Source organism: Microcaecilia unicolor, chromosome 1 (genome assembly GCF_901765095.1).
Source record: "Microcaecilia unicolor chromosome 1, aMicUni1.1, whole genome shotgun sequence".
NCBI classification, from domain to species: Eukaryota; Metazoa; Chordata; class Amphibia; order Gymnophiona; family Siphonopidae; genus Microcaecilia; species Microcaecilia unicolor.
Window position 1 is genome coordinate 327,817,268 of NC_044031.1, and position 17,563 is coordinate 327,834,830.

The 17,563-nt window shown below is 42.0% G+C and overlaps 1 protein-coding gene across 1 annotated transcript in view; it reads left to right on the top strand.

Annotated features, from left to right (window-relative positions):
* Positions 1–16,537, top strand: part of LOC115473943 (serpin B10-like) — a 68,871-nt gene extending 52,334 nt beyond the window's left edge. Inside the window, exons 6-8 of the mRNA XM_030209157.1 lie at positions 5,335–5,477; positions 11,256–11,423; positions 15,071–16,537. Of these exons, the coding sequence (XP_030065017.1) occupies positions 5,335–5,477; positions 11,256–11,423; positions 15,071–15,472 (713 nt within the window). The 3' untranslated portion in view covers positions 15,473–16,537. The remainder of the gene's footprint in view (positions 1–5,334; positions 5,478–11,255; positions 11,424–15,070) is intronic.
* The last annotated feature ends 1,026 nt before the right edge of the window (positions 16,538–17,563 follow it).

Consider the following 17,563-nt stretch of genomic DNA (forward strand, 5'->3'; position numbering starts at 1 on the left):
GACTAAACGACTGAGTGATTGTATGTCTGCTACATATAAATGGATAAGTTCAAATAGATTAGTTTTACATTTTAGTAAAACTGAATTGATATTTGTAGGAAAGGATGTGGATCTTCTACAATGTCGGTCTGTGGACGTAGGAGATTTTGTATTGCCAGTAGAGGAATGTATGCGTGTGTTGGGTGTAATTTTGGACCATTTATTGTCTATGAAGAATCTAGTATTTAATCAAGCGGTGAAGTCAGCATTTTTCAGCTTCATTTGTTAGCAAAGTTGCAACCTATGTTGCCACAATGTGATTTTCGGACTGCTGTGGTACAAAATTTAGTGATATCACGTATCGATTTCTGCAATGCGCTGTATTTGGGTTTGTCAAAATCAAAAATACAGGCATTAGATGTGATACGTGGAGGGGCATAATTGAACGCGAACGCCTATCTCCATGGGCGTCTATTTCCGAAAATGGGTACGTGAAGAGGCGGGACAGACCGTATTTTCGAAAAAATGGACGTTTTGCAGCTGGGCGTTTGTTTTTTTTAGCGATAATGGAAACTAAAAATGCCCAGCTCAAAAACGTCCTAATCTGAGCCATTTGGTCATGGGAGGGGCCAGGATTCGTAGTACACTCGCCCCCCTGACATGCCAGGACACCAACTGGGCACCCTAGAGGTCAGTGCGGTGGACTTCAGACAATGCTCCCACATGCATAGCTCCCTTACCTTGGGTCCTGAGCACCCAACCCCCCTCCCCCAAAACCCACTACCCACAAATGTACAACACTACCATAGCTCTTAGGGGTGAAGTGGGCACCTACATGTGGGTACAGTGGGTTTTGGAGACCTCCCATTTACCAGCACAAGTGTTACAGGTAGGGGGGGATGGGCCTGGGTCCACCTGACTGAAGTGCACTGCGGTACCCACTAAAAGTGCTCCAGACCATACACGCAGGCCTCTAGGACTTGTTGCTGCTATATAACATTGGCACACCAGTTGACACCTGAAGTCTAATCTCTCCGAAAACGTCCTTTATTGGAATATGCACGCTTACTCACAGTTAACTGCAGATCAGAGGTTGTGCCCCACTGGCAACAAATCTCCCTGGTACTGAGATGAGCAGTAGGTCAGAGCTGGCAGAATGGTGTACAATGCCCTCTTTCAGCCACATTCAAGGTAAGAACTAAGTTCTGTAACGTGGCTAACACGTGAAAGAGATCTAAAACTGGCTTACAAAAATGGCCACTACCTCATGGACTACCGGAAACAAAACAGGGCACACTGTGACCCTGTAAGCAGGGGGAAAGGCACCATGGGAGTAGAGCCTACCAACTACCAACATCGTGAGCATTTGCCACAAGCTTCTGGAATCACGGAGCCCAATACCCTACACCCAGCACAATGCATTGCTGATGTGACTCTGCAGTGTGCATAACAGAAAAGGTGTCACACTCACCCGAGAGCCACATCAGAACCAGGGAAAGGCTGTCACAGGATAGAACACATTTTGCTGTCATGGAGGTGGGTACGGCATTTGAGGCTGGCATACAGGCTGGGAAAAAAAGTTTGTAAAGTGGTTTTTTTTTGGTGGGAGGGGGTTAGTGACCACTGGGGGAGTCAGGGGAGGTGATCCCCGATTCCCTCCGGTGGTCATCTGGTCAGTTGGGGCACTTTTTTGGGACCTGTTCGTGAAAAAAAAGGGTCCACAAAAAGTGACCCAAAATCGCGGTAAAAACGGCTTTTTGTTTCGATTATCAGCTAAAGACGCCCCAGTTCCGCCTTCACCAAAATCGGCTTTCGATTATACTGATTTGGGCGCCCACGGGAGAAAGACGCCTATCTCCCGATTTGGGTCGCAATATAGGCGTTTTTCTCTTTCGATTATAAGCTGGATAATGTCTCTGCATGATTGTTGGTGGGTGTGTCTTGGTTTATTTTTATTTATTTATTTGTTACATTTGTATCCCACATTTTCCCACCTATTTGTAGGCTCAATGTAGCTTACATAGTACCAGAGAGGCGTTTGCAGACTCCGGTGTAAACAAATACAAAGGGATATAGTGGTAAGATGAAGTTCATGTGGCACAGCCACATTAAGGAATCTTACAACGGAAGAGTTGTGTTATGTCCATTATGTACTTTAGTTTTGTTGTGTTGAAGAGATCAGGCATTTATGTTGGATTGGTAGGGTATGCCTTTTTAAACAGGTTAGTTTTTAGTTTTTTGTATCTCCAATTTTACGCTTTTTGTACTGGTTGCCAGTACACGCTTAAGTACAGTAAAAGGTGGTAAGGTTGGTACACCGAGCACTGTACTCTGATTGTGTTTCTCGATATTTTAAAGATGTAATTAATGAATATCAACCTGTTAGATCTTTGTGGTCTGAAAAATTGAAATTTTTTTTAAATGCTAAACTGCAAACTGTGACATATGTTAATACACGGAACACTGCATTCTCAATAGCGGGTCCACAAATCTGGAACAAATTACCAGGTTATTTGAGACTGGGTAGTGGTAGTAGGGTTCAATTCAGTAAGTTACTGAAGACATATTTGTTTGAACATGCATGGGGCTGATTTTGTCTGTTTTCTTGTATAATTCAATGCTTGCTTTTGTTTTATTGTTTTTTTTAAATTAAGTATCTTGATCTGTGATCTGCCAAGTTATTATTATTATTATTAACATTTGTATAGCGCTACCAGACGCACCCAACGCTAAAGACATAGCGAGACAGTCCCTGCTCAATAGAGCTTACAATCTAAAAGTAATACAGACAGACAAGACAATTAAGGGCGATGTCAATTAAGATAATTAAGACAATTAAGTCAATTAAGAGAATTAAGTCAATTAAGACAAGACAATTAAGGGCGAGGGAAGTATTGGGTGAGAAGGAACAAGGGGGGGGGGGCAAAAGCAGTGGTGAAAAGGTGGGTTTTCAGCTTAGATTTGAAAACAGGTAGAGATGGAGCTAGACGTACAGGCTCAGGAAGTCTATTCCAGGCATAAGGTGCCGCGATGGAAATGGAACGAAGTCTGGAGTTAGCAGTGGAAGAGAAGGGGGACGACAAGAGAGATTTGTCCAGTGAGCGGAGTTCACGGGGAGGAATGTAGGGAGAGATGAGAGTGGAGAGGTAATTGGGAGCTGCAGAATGGATGCATTTAAAGGTCAGTAAGAGAAGTTTGAATTGTATGCGGAAGCGGACAGGGAGCCAGTGAAGTGACTTGAGGTGTGGGCTAGTGTGGGTATAACGATTTTGGCGGAAAATAAGTCATGCTGCAGAATTTTGGACAGACTGGAGAGGAGAGAGATGGCTGAGAGGAAGACCAGTGAGAAGTAAATTGCAATAATCCAAACAAGAGGTGACAAGGGTTTGAATAAGGGTTCTGGTAGCGTATTCAGAAAGGAAGGGGCGGATTTTGCTAATGTTGTAGATAAAGAAACGACAGGTTTTGGTGATCTGTTGAATATGCGCAGAGAAGAAGAGAGAGGAATCAAAGATGACTCCAAGGTTATGAGCCGAGGAGACAGGGAGTTGTAGGAGGACTAGAAATTTTTAAATAAATAAATAATGTAAATACTATGGTGGCTAACTATCATTGGTAGGAGGCTCTTCTAACTAAACCTGGGCACCTAGGTTCTATTATAGAATACTAGTGTAACCTGGTATTGGGTGGCTAATATCTAGGTATCTGCACTTACACCAGTGCTACAGCTTGTCTAAATGCAGCTGGGACACATATAACTTGTGTATTCTGTATTGAGTATGTCAGTGGGAGCCCCATCTATGTCCCACTCATACTCTGCCCCTGTATATGCCCCCTTACAAGTATTACTGGAGAGAGAAAGGAAAAATAGTGGTAATAATTTCTATAGACCTCAGTGCTGCCTTTGACATGTAATTTCATTGAATATCCCCTAATCTAAAAATCTATTCATTTGTACTCATTCTACACCACTCAGAATTTTGCACACATCTATCATATCCCCTTCAGCCGTCTCTTTAATAAAAGGGCCCCAAAGTGTTTCTATTTTTGTTCTTGAAAAAATACTTTATGGAGTTTACAAATTGGCCCGTCCTTCAGTAGGAAGTTGAAGAGTTGACATGCATGTTGTGCAGCTTGGGCAGACCATTAAATTGACTCCATTTTTGCTTGACTCTGTGTTTAAATGTTGAACAAAATAGTACATGCGACTGTAATCTTGATTGTATGGTTATATTTTTATTGGCATACACAGCCACTAAGATTACAGACAAAGTGGTTATAGTATGTTATTGCATATGTGTGCAGGGGAACTAGGTTTGGTTCCCACTGTGGCACCTTGTGATCCTGAGCAAGTTAGTTAACCCTCCATTGTCTTAGCTAGAAAAAAAAACTTGGACTGTGAGCCTAGTAGGGGCAGAGAAAGTACTTGCATATAATAAATGTAAACCATTTTGGTTGTACCACAGAAAAGCAGTATATCAAATCCATGACCTTTTACCCTTTACTTAACATTTATTTATTTTTAAACCTTTTAGCCTGCTTACCACTAAGCAGTTTACTAAAATCATAAACATACATAATTCAGTAAAACAAAAAAAATAATACATATCATAAAAGAATCTGGTATCAGTGCTATCTGCCTTTCAAAATCACAATAATTTCCAGAAGTCACTTATGATTTTTAAAAAAAATCATTTAGATAGAGGGAAAAGCCTGCAAAAACAAATACGTTTTTAGAATCTTCTTAAACTGTTGCAAAGTTGAAAAAATCTGAGGTGCCCTGGAAGCTTGTTCTATAGTAATGGTCCTTCTACAGAAAAAGCACATGCTGACATATAATGAATGCTATTAAGAGCTGGTACCACAAGATGTTTCTCACTGTCAGATCTCAAATTATGGGGAGGAACATGTTACTGTATTACCTGACCCAAATACCAAGGAGCAACTGCATACAGCTCTTGATAAGCCAGAGTCAACACTTTGTATTGAATACGATACCGTGCTGGTAACCAATGAACATTGATGTCATGTGTTCAAAGTTTGAAGCCCCCATGATTAATCACACAGCAGCATTTTGGATTACCTGCAAAGCCCTACATTGCATTTTATCCAACCCTAAATATAAGGCATTGCAGTAATCCAATTTAGACAAAATCATTGATTGAACAGCCACTCGGAAATCATATGCACTATGCATCAGTTTCAGTTTCAAAACCATCCATAAATTGTAAAATGCTGAACAAACTGTCTTATTGACTTGCTCCTTAAAGGATAACAATATAAATGGTATGTGACTTCTAGAAACTTTAATCACAGAATATAACAAAATATGTTTTTTTAAAATGTTTTCAACAGGTAAAATCAAGAATCTCTTGCCTGAAGGCTCTGTTAACTCGCTTACTACATTGGTCCTAGTCAATGCTGTCTACTTCAAAGGAAAATGGGCAAATACATTTCAAAAATCAAATACGAAAGAAAAACGGTTCAGATTGAGCAGGGTATGTGACTGTAATTCAGTGTATCACATCAAATAACTTACAGATTTCTGCTAGAAGAATATAGCAAAAATCTCTCTCTGTCCTTTCCCTCCCCCAAGGCACTCTATCACTCTTTCTTCCCCACACAAAAAAGCACTTTTGGGGCAATTCTATAAAGTAGTGCCAAGGTCTGTGCCACTTAGACATATCAATGGCATTATTAATTGAGAGGCAGGTGCTTAAGTGCACTTGAAGCTATTCTATAAGGTAGTGCCTAACAGCAAGAGGGGGGGTGTACATGTAGTAGGAGCATGGATGGGCCCTGGGTGTATCCCAGTTAGGTGCATAGTTTATAGAATACTATAAATCAGATGCTTATCTTGGCATGCTTACACTCTCCAGCTTACACCAGTCATTCACATGACATAAAAGATTTTGCCTAAACATGGGTGTGCTAATGCTGACTTAAGCTAACATTCTAGATACCATTACAGAATTGATGATAAGGACATGGCATTGGGGCACCTAAGCTGAGGCGCCAGTTTAAAGAATTGTCCTGTTTATTTTTTTCTCTCTCCCTTCCCTCTCCTCTGGTAATGTCTCTCTCTCTCTCTCCTATCTGCTTGCACAGCTCTTTAGATCTTGCTGGCTATATCTCATAGATATCAGTCATCTACCATGGATCATTGAGCATATGTGAAGCCCAATTTTGCATGTGCTTAGGTTGGAGATGGGATGTCCAAATCGAGACATTCACAATTTCTTGGCTTTTTTTTTTTTTTTTACAAAAGGCTCACTGAATGTGGAATCTTTTGTGAAATACGTATATGTTCACAGGAAATACACATGCATTCTCTTGAATGTAAATCACTCAGCAGCTTGTATGTGCAAGGCCAGTGCTGACATGTGTAAGTACTGGAATTTCTATGTGTAAGCAGCAGATTTTTAAAGTCTATACATATTACATAACTTAGGCATTTACACTCCCTTGTCATATTAACAAACATATCCAAACAAGTATGCATGTGGAAAACCCAACGGCTGCAGCTTTATTATAAATTAACATCACCAAATCACTCAATTCACATTAACACATTTCCAATTTATATATAAGTTAACATTCCATAATGCATAGAATATTGTAGTTAGACAGTATTGACCTAATCATAACTTCATCCCCAACAACTACCAAACTTATGCCTCCCACACCAAGCAAAGCTTGTGGTATCGCACATGAACCACCTTCCCCTTATTTCTCCTGGTCTCCTGCAAGGAACTCCAAAGAGCCCATGGTATTCCCTTCCATTTTCCGCCATGAGCGGTGACAGTGATGCTTGCCACTGCCCCCCCCCCCCCCAAATGGAGAACAGTTGTTAAGGTTGAACACCTGCCTCCAAGAGGTCTTGCACATCAGATAAAAAGATGTCCAGCCCAGTTTCAGAAAGGTATAATCTATCTGCCTTGAAAAGTTTATGACTGTCTGTCATTAACAAAGGATGATACAAAACCAAACCCCCAACTTAACCACAAAATGAGACACCTCATGTTTACAGAGTTTGTCAATTGCTCACACATCATTAGCACTTATCACTCAGATCAAAAAATAAATACTAGCCAAGACTGCCTTGACATGAACATAGACCAATGTTGAGCCGAAGCAAACTGCAGAAAACATAAAATGCAGTCAGGGCTGCCAAGAAACATAGCCGGTCCTGGGGTAGGGCTGCCACAGCCAGCGCCCCCCGCCTTGGGATGCAGCCGCCACCCTCCACTGGGGACAAAGCTGTTGTCACTGCCCCTCACTCACTCACTCACTCAGGCCATCCCCTACCTTCCTGCGTCAGTGTGCCTGCTCCTCACTGGCCTCTGGGGGAAGGGGCCTGGTGCCGGGGTCTGTTCATGCTCCTGTGTGTTGGAATCGGATTATCATATTAACGCAATCACCTGGGTCCGGACAAGAGCAGGAGAGAGACAGACTACAGGCCTGCCCCCTCCCCCCCTCAGCAGCCCTGAATGCAGTGCAAGGAGAACAGGCCAGAAAGATAAAAACTAGCCTCTCTCAGAAAAGCTTGAAAACACCTCCAGCTTGCATTGCAGTGCTTCCATGTATTTGCCGCTAACACTGACTGTAACTGGCAAGCTAGGTCACTGTAATGATGTTCCACAGATCTGCTGGTATGGGAGTTGGCTGGTCCTCAGCCTCCGTCACCAAAGCATGAAAGCATGGCCACTGAAAGTGAGAAGTGGCATCAAGTACTTCTTTATGCACACCAGACATATGTTTTGCAGATAGTGATATTGCGCTCTAAACACTTCAAAACCAACACCCTCAAAATCTCCACCATCAAAGGACAAGAAGTAGTTTGTCTGTTAATTGTTGACACCACAGCCTGATTATCTGAACACCAAATCACAGCTTTGTGCACCAAACAGCTACCCCAAATGACCAAGGCCAGCAAAACCAGGAACAATTCCAAAAAGGAATATTCCTACACCAACCCCTGGACCGCCAACTATCTGGTCAAGCCGCCACACTCCATGCCCCTTGGAAATACAGTCTGAAACCATGCTCACAAGATGCATCTGAAAAAAAATCCCGAAATCCCAAGAAGATACTGGCTCAGACTGCCAAACTCATACGCTATTAAAATGCCTTAGAAAGGTGCTTCACACATACAAATCCTCTTTCACACTTTTGGGAATTCTCAAGATTCTCAAAAAATGATGATGCCACTCCATTTCCACCATCAAATGTGTTAAATGGTGAATAAACACCCTGCTAATTGAAATGATTCTACAGGCAAAATTAAACTGACCAATCAAAGACTGAACCTGTCATAAAGTCATTTTCTTAGCCCGACAGTCTTTCTCTATTGAGTGCTACAGCTTAGCTATCTTATCCTGAGGTAAGTGAGACTCCATCTGAATGGAATCCAACTCAGTCCCTAAAAAGGTCAAAACTGTACTGGGCCCCTTCCGACTTTTCTTCCGCTAAAGGCACTCTGAATTTCTTTGCCACCAGATGGAAAGCCTCTACAAACTCAGTACACACCATAATCCCAGCAGCCCCAACAAACAAAAAATCATCAAGATAATGAACTACCTCCTCCTTACCAGCTACTCTTTGGACTTCTGTAAGAAGGTAGCAAAGACTTGAAACATCACGTATACAACAGAGCACCCCATGGCATACAGAAATCAAAATAATACTGCCCATCGAACTTAAATCGGAGGAGGTAAAAACAATGTAGATGAATAGGCAGAAGCTGAAAAGCTGCCTCTATGTCTCCCTTGGCCATCGAAGCAGCACCAATGTCTGATCAAATGAAGCAGATTGTACCAAACACAAGGCAAGATCAATAAAGGAGTTGACACTATGACCCCAAAGGAACGACATTATGGATCAACCAAAACATGCCAATTTTCTTCTTAGGAACTAAACTAATTGGTGACACTAACAAGTACTCAAACAGTGGACAATCAAACTGCCCAGAGATTCTGTCCAACAAAACCACTTTTTACAGTTTTTAACCACATTCAGATGAGCATGAACCGAAGGGGCATTACTACAACCATGATACAAGCGGGACCAGAAAAGGGATGACAAAACCAAGCAAAAAATCCCTCAAAAAGCAATTGAGCCGCTTCCACATCCAGATACATCTGCAACCAATAAACCATGGTGTCTACATCAGTGGGAGAGCAGGCCTTGTAGAACCATTTCTTCCAGACCTGAGGAACCAGGACAGGCCACCGGCAACCAATAGGCTTCTGTTAAGGAACTGCCACATTGCAAAATCAGATGCAGTCCTTCACTGGTGTTGAAAATGACGCACCAGGCTTTTGCAACACCTGGCATTAAAGGGAAAACACACTCCTGATGACACCCCACCCCACCCTACTCCACCCTTCCACAATCCACCCCCTGAGGGCCCCAAAGGCCAAACTGAGAACTTGAGAATCCCGAAGCTCTCCCAAGACCTGACACAACAGGACAAGGCACATCCCCAGCAGTATTACCCTGTGCCCCAGAACTATACCCAGGCCCAAAATTTCTAACTAGGCCCTGATGAACAGCTGTCATATCTGCCAGCCAAAGTTCAACATCCTGAAACCCCCCAAACACTAGGAATCAACTTTATCAGCTGCCAAACTGTTCAAAACAAGCAGTTGTCTGATACTTATACACCTGTCAGAGAAAGTGATGAAGCTGATGGAAATTTAAAAAAATTATATGTGTACTTCCCTACAAAACTGCAAATACATGTATAATTTTGGATTGTTAAAACCAAGCCCAGAGCATACCCTCATTGAATTTGTGCATCCCACAGTATTTGCATGTGTAAATAGTAACACTGTAAAATCAGTATTTCCACATGCATGCCATTTACACATGTAAACCCTGCACAAAACTTCTAAAAAGGCATGGAGGAGTAGCCTAGTGGTTAGTGCAGTGGACTTTGATCCTGGAGAACTGAGTTCAATTCCCACTGCAACTCCTTGTGACTCTGGGCAAGTCACATAACCCTCCATTGCCCTTGGTACAAAATAAGAACCTGAATATATGTAAACTGCTTTGAATGTAGTTGCAAAAACCTCAGAACGGCAGTATATCAAGTCCCATTCCATAAAATGACTTCCTATATATAGAGAGAGACTTTGGTTTGAACATAGCTATGAGGGTGTTTTCAAAATGTCATTGTCTATTGTTACTTCATTCCATCCCAATTTCAGAACAATACTCAAAGTTCTAAAAGCATTATAAAGTAATGCAGATAACAAGATAATTTTATGTTGCCTGGAAGTTCACTTCAATCACAGTTATCGATGCCACACACATGTATAAGTGTATCACTTTATCTGCTGTTCTGGCAAAAATAATAGGAAACAAATTTCATTTGAGCATTCAGATCTCTTCTGGGATCTTGTCAGGTACTTGTGACCTGGATTGGGCACTGCTGGAAACAGGATGGACCTTCGGTCTCTCCCAGTATGGCAATGCTTATGTTATGTTTATCTCAAGTAACTATGGTAAGGCAATTAACAAGTTTCCTTATAATATACTATACAATAACTTATTCTTGGTTTCAAGGCGGACCGGAGTTGCCTACTCCTGGTCTAGGGTAAGGGCTTAAAACTCCAATCCTCCATGGCAGTAATCACTTTTTTTCAGGATACCTCTAACAAAATATGCAAGAGAGACTACAGTGGAGGCAGAGGGCGTATATATCCATTATTGCAAGCCACAACAAATTTCCTTTTTGAATTTGAGCCAACCGAAAAATTTAGGAGCCAGTAGATGAGGCTCCCCCTCTCCTCCTGTTTCCACCAGTGTTTGAAGACCAGGGCGGGGAAGGGGAAAGGCAGGACTGGTGGTTGGGAGGCAGGGATAGTGCTGAGCAGACTTATGCGGTCTGTGCCAGAGCCGGTGATGGGAGGCGGGGCTGGTGGTTGGGAGACGGGAATAGTGCTGGGCAGACTTATACGGTCTGTGCCAGAGCCGGTGGTGGGAGGTGGGGCTGGTGGTTGGGAGGCGGGGATAGTGCTGGGCAGACTTATACGGTCTATGCCAGAGCTAGTGGTTGGGAGGTGGGGCTGGTGGTTGGGAGGCGGGGATAGTGCTGGGCAGAATTATACGGTCTGTGCCCTGAAGAGGACAGGTACAAATCAAAGTAGGGTATACACAAAAAGTAGCACATATGAGTTTATCTTGTTGGGCAGACTGGATGGACCGTGCAGGTCTTTTTCTGCCGTCATCTACTATGTTACTATGTTACTATGTTCATTATATTTTTACAGACTACAAGCAAGCCAGTGCAAATGATGTGCAAGAAAGACAAATGTAACATATACCAAGATGATTCTCTAGAAACCATGATTCTTGACATGCCATATGTTAACAATGACCTCAGCATGATCATACTGCTACCCAATGATATCAATGATAACTCCACCGGGCTGGAAAAGGTAAATGATGATTTGATCTTCTGGATCTTGAATAGAATTAAAGGGGTTATTTACTACTGGTTTGCATGTGCTAATTGTGTTATTGCATGCTATTTGCCTCAAGGTCTATAGGAATAAAATGGACTCTGTCAGATAGTGCTACTACTACTATCAATCATTTCTATAGAGCTACAAGACATATGTGGTGCTGTATACAAACATGTAAGAGACAATCTCTGCTTCATAGAGCTTACAATTGATTTGAGGCAAACAAACAGGACAAGTGTCATTCTTTTATTAGATATTTTCAGAGCTTTGAACTTGCAGTTTTATGCTTTACATTATCTTTAAAGAATGAGTCTCTTCTGATTATCTTCCAATAACAATTTCACACCCATAACAAACATATGCAAGCCACAGATGTGACTGGCTCATTCAAAATTAATTCCTCTGTCCTGGTTCACGAACTTGTATCTGAACATTATTTTCACTTGCAGACTAAAGTGTTGCATGGAATACATTCACTATCTTTGATTAATTTCTGAAAATACAAATCTGTTTGGGGGTCTCTGGAAATTGGAGATGAACACTTTCATACATACAAACTTGAAGGGTCATGCAAAGAGAAATTTATACATTGATTTTTAGAGTTTAGAGTGGAGGAGTAGCCTTGGGGGCAGCCTGACCCTTAGGCCACTTAAGGCGGGGGCCTCAGGTGGTACTCTTTGGGGAGTGACATCTCCCCCTACCTTTCTCCACCCCGTTCCCTGAGATTTATGTTTTCTTCATGTTCTGAAAGCTGGTGGGGTGGCAGCGATTCCGATATGCTACCCTGCTACCAGCACCTGCCTCTTCTCTTTACTGTGGCTGCCTCTCTGATGTAATTTTGTGTTTCATCAGAGGCGGCCACAGTAGAAAAGAGGCTGGTGACAGCAGCAGGGTAGCGTATTGGAATCGCTGCCACCGCCGGCTTTTAGAACATGAAGAAAAAGATAAACTTGGCCAGGTTGGGGGGGGGGGGGGGTGGGCAGCAGCATCTCAGCTCTGCCTCAGGCGGCATCTTGCCTTGGCCTCCCCATAGCCTAGTAGTTAGTGCAGTGGCCTGAGATCCAGGAGAAAAAGGTTTGATTCCCACTGCAGCTCCTTGTGACTCTGGGCAAGTCACTTAACCCTCCATTGCCCCAGGTACAAAATACCTGTACGTAATACATAAACTGCTTTGATTGTAACCACAGAAAGGCAGTATATCAAGTTCCATGAGGAGTAGCCTAGTAGTGGTTAGTGCAGCAGGCTTTTATCCTGGGGAACTGGGTTCGATTCCCACTGGAGCTCCTTGTGACTCCGGGCAAGTTACTAAGGGGTCCTTTTACTAAGCTGTGTTAGGGCCTATGTGCACCCAAAATACGCCAATTATAAGTTACTGCCCGGCTATCGCATATGCTGGGCGGTAATTTTATTTTCGGTGTGCGTCCCCTAGACCACTGTGAGACATGTGAGACCTTACCGCTAAGTCAATGGCTGGCGGTAAGGTCTCAGACCCAAAATGGACACGTGCCAATTTTCATTTTGCCGCACACTAAAAAATGATTCTGTGTGCATCCAAAACAAACGCCTACACTACCGCAGGCCATTTTCAGTGCACCTTAGTAAAAAGACCCCCTAATCCTCCATTGCCCCAGGTACAAATAAATACCTGTATATAGTATGTAAACTGCTTTGAATGTAGTTGCAAAAAAACACAGAAAGGTGGTATATCAAGTCCTTTTCCCTTTTCCTCTTATAGATTGAAGATCTTTAAATACTACTGTCTTAGAGTACATCTGAGTGTTAGAGTGAAGGGTCATGGTAAGGGTAATGCATTTGATATGCGGTCTTTCTCTGGTACAAAAAAAAGCTGTTTATATATTGGTAATTTCTGTCCCTAGTGGGCTCACATTGTACCTGGGGCAGTGGAGGGTTAAGTGATTTGCCTAGAGTCACAAGGAGCCAAAATGGGACTCAAACCCAGTTCCCTTGGTTCTCAGCCCACTGCACTAACCATTAGGCTACTGCACCAGAATATGTTGCAAAAAAAAAGGAAGTGTTATGAGCATATGAGCACTTGTCAGGGAAAGTACACACATACCTGCATCCCAAAGGGCAAAAAAAAAAAAAGAAAAAAAAGAAGCTTGTGTTAAGTATATTCAAACACTCATGACCTCTAGTACTACAAATTGTTTTTAAGTCAGTAGGCAAGCAGAAGAAAGTCATATAAAAATTACAGAAATGACAAAAGTTTTTTCCAATGGCAATAAAAATATACTAAATATATACTGCCTATGAAATTGCAGGCACATTTTTACAAATGTCGACAACAATGAAGATGCAATCCAGAGTAGATTAGATTGGCACAGTGACAACTTCTCTTGGTTGTATCTAGACTTGGGAGCAATTCTATAAGGGGCCCTTTTACTAAAGGGTTGGTACACAGCAATAGGCTTGCCACGTGCCAATCCGGAACTACAGCCGGGCTACCGCACCAGCCCGGTGGTAATTCCACCCCCAGCACGTGCTTTTCAGGTGCTATGGAAATTTATTTCTGTATGTTACTGCTGGGTTGGCACGAGAGTCCCTATCACTACCTCAATGGGTGGCGGTAAGTGCTCTTTCTCCAAAATGGCCACGCAAGAAGCCATTTCTTTTTTCAGCCTTTTTACCCTCTGTGGTAAAAGGGGCCTCGGGTCGTGGCAAAAACATACGCTGCCAATAGTGCAGGGCCCCTTTTACCACAGCTTGGAAAAATGGCCCCTAAAATAAGCATCAACATTTCTGTACTGATTATACACATAAAGTTTAGAATAATTGCATATATGCATGGGCATAATGCCAAAGTACTAGGCTACTTTCCTTTCTTGAACTGGTACATCTCAAGTTCTCCCCTTGGGCGCCCTGTTACAGAACTCCCTTCCATGTGCACTATAAGTGCATCTCTCATTTGCTATTGGAGCACCAATCTGCCTTTTGCTTGTTATCATGCCTAAATATAGTGTGCATAAAATCAATTTAACATGCTTTAACCTACTCATTAATGAGAATAAAGTTGATTTGTGCATGCTAAAGAGCTCTAATGTGTGGTAAAAACAAAATTAACATAAATATGTGAAACAAACGAAAACATGCTGACAACTGGGAAAAAAGGCCAAACATTTGAACGAACCAAACATCTTTTTAATTTGCTTATCATATGAAATGGTAGTCTATAGAATTTTGCATATTTTTACATTGCTGACTTCTAAAGGCATTGCAATAGCTGAGTCTGTGAATCTTGAATGCTGGGTCCGAAGTGTAGGGTGTTTTAAAGTGACCCACTCTTCAAACATGTTATGGTAATGCAGTACACAGCTTAGAATGATTTTTTTCTGGCTTGAGATGGGTGTCTACTGGGACCCATCTTGTTTAACTTCTAACTTGCCAGCTAGAGGTGTAGTTCATACTCTACTAGCAAATTGCCAAACTCTAACATGCCCTTTCCTCTCAGTTGCACCCTATAGTTAAACTTGGTCTGTCTGGGAATATATACAATGACTGCAAAATCATCCTACTTCATTGCACAAACCATACTTATCCCCTGCAATATAAATAATTCAGATTTTGTACACATATGATGGATTTTTTTTTAATCTCTGCAGCTGGAAAGGGCATTGACACTAGAAAAATTATTGGAGTGCACCAGTCCAGATGTGATGGAAAAAGTTTCTGTGGAAGTCTACCTGCCGAAGATCAAGCTTGAAGAGAAATATGACCTCAGAGAAACTCTGAGTCTCATGGGCATGAGCGACGTCTTCAGTCAGGAGAAGGCAAATCTGTCAGGAATGTCTACAGGAAATCTGTACTTGAGCCAAGTGTTTCACAAGGCCTACGTGGATATTAATGAGGAAGGAACAGAGGCTGCAGCTGCTACTGGTGCTACAGTGATGAGAAGAAGTAGAGAGATCACTGTAAAGTTTGAGGTGGATCACCCTTTCCTCTTCTTCATCAAGCACAACAAAACCAACACCATTCTCTTCTATGGTAGATGCTGCTCCCCATAGAGGAAGCAGCAATTCCTTCTCCTATGTTGTTAGCACCCAGTCTGCAGTCTTATATCCATACCCACTCGTGTACATTGTTTTCATTTCTCTATTTTTTTCACAAACCACTGTAGATGAAAACAGATTATTATGCCAAAGCAATAATAAGTGTATTTAACTAGCCCAAAAGGAGCACCTGAAAAGGTTAACACTGGAACAACTATTTATGGAAATAAGTGGTTGAGGCCTGTGTCAACATGCAGCCTTTAAACAGGGGAAAATCAAGAATTGAGATATGTTTTCAACCCATCCTGCTGCACCTTTTTGAGCTTTTCAGGTGGCAATTTTCAGAGGTATTTACCATGATGAAATGGCCTGACTAAAAACAGCAATTCTCCAATATGGCTCAAAGTATCCATGTCTGCAGACATGGGTAAAAGAGGCTTTTTCTGTGGGTGTACTTACGACATGGAGTTTCTGTATCTGCACGTTTTCACTCCCTTCCTCACCAATACAAATTGTAAAGACAATTTTAGATTGTGCACTTTCTACTTGCTGATTTTTAGAAGAAAAAAAAAAGCATATAGGTAGCCTCTTTGAAAAATTGGTAAGGTCTGTTTATTTAAAACAACCACCTGACCTACTTATGAATTGCCCCTAGTACTGGTATAGCAACATAAAAGTTCAACCAAACCAGAACATTGAAAAGAATGCTATAATTAGGTTGTACTCTAATTTTCCAAAACACACATAAAAATGTATTCTACCCCAGAATACAGGTATTAAGAGAATCTTTTACTAAGATGCGGTAGGGTTTTTAGCTTGCAATAAAAGCCAAGATGCCCATTATATTCTTATGAGCGTCTCAGCATTTACCGCCAACTGATTTCTACTGCCATCTAAAAACGCTACTGTGACTTAGTGAAAGGCGTTCTAAGTACATTAACGGCACAGGGTAGATTTTCAAAGCTATTAGGGGCCCTTGTACTAAGCTTACTGCAGCTACGTCTCTGAGTGCTAACCAATTAGTGCTTGGCTAGTGCAGGAGCCCTTACCACCTAGAAAACACGCATTGATAAGGGCTCCTGCGCTAATGGCCATGTGCTAATTAGGAAATTATTGCATGGCCATTAATAGGGAAATAGTAAATGCTGCCATTTTACAGCTGTGCTAAAGTGGCCTCAGCGTCTGCGAAACCCACGCGCTATTCATAGCACAGCTTAGTAAAAGGGCCCCTTAATTTGCTAACTTCAAGAATTAGATGGCTAAGTTGGCCTTTTAAAACATCCACTGTAGCTGAGTTTTGGAAGGTGGCTATATTTAGCCACTCTAATTTTGGATGGTCCCTGGAGCAGAGATAGGTCAGAGAAGGAAATTAGTCAGCGAACTCATTCTTAATGCTAGCCCGCTAACAGGTCAAACTACTACAGTGCATTAACATATGAAAACCCAACAAATAATGTGCATAATTGTGTTTGTAGATTTTAAACTGTGCTATTTGCCTGCTTTGCATAGGCAATTTTTTTATTTGCACAGGAATTTGCTGAAAAAAAATAATGCAAAATTGCCAGTGAACTGAAGGGCTAAGCAAATCACCTTGGGGTCCTTTTACTAAGCTGTGGTAAAAAATAGGCCTTGGTGTGCTCTTACACGGGTCATTCCCACACGCTAAGGCCATTTTACCGTGCTGCAAAATCCCCAATTTTCCATTTTTTCTATTAATGGCCATGCGCTAAGAGTTCCATTAGTGTGCAGACATTTTTAAAAAAATTACCACAGGAGGAATTACTGCCTCCTCTATAGGACACATTAAGGGCACCTGTGTTATCCGTGCACTAACCAGTTAGCATGAGGTAATGTAGATGCACTAACCGGTTAGTGGAGGAATGCCTACTCTTTGCCCCTGCCAAGTCCCCTCAAAAAGAAAATATTTTAGTACACAGCACCTGCAGATTGCAAAGTTACCACAGGATGCCTGAATGCAACCTGTGATAATCCATTTTTCTGTGTGCTAGGCCTGCATTAAGGCTTAGCACACCTTAGAAAAAGGACCCCCCCACACACCTTATTAGCATTGTGTAGAAATTTTCTCATGGCTTCTTTCATCCCTGC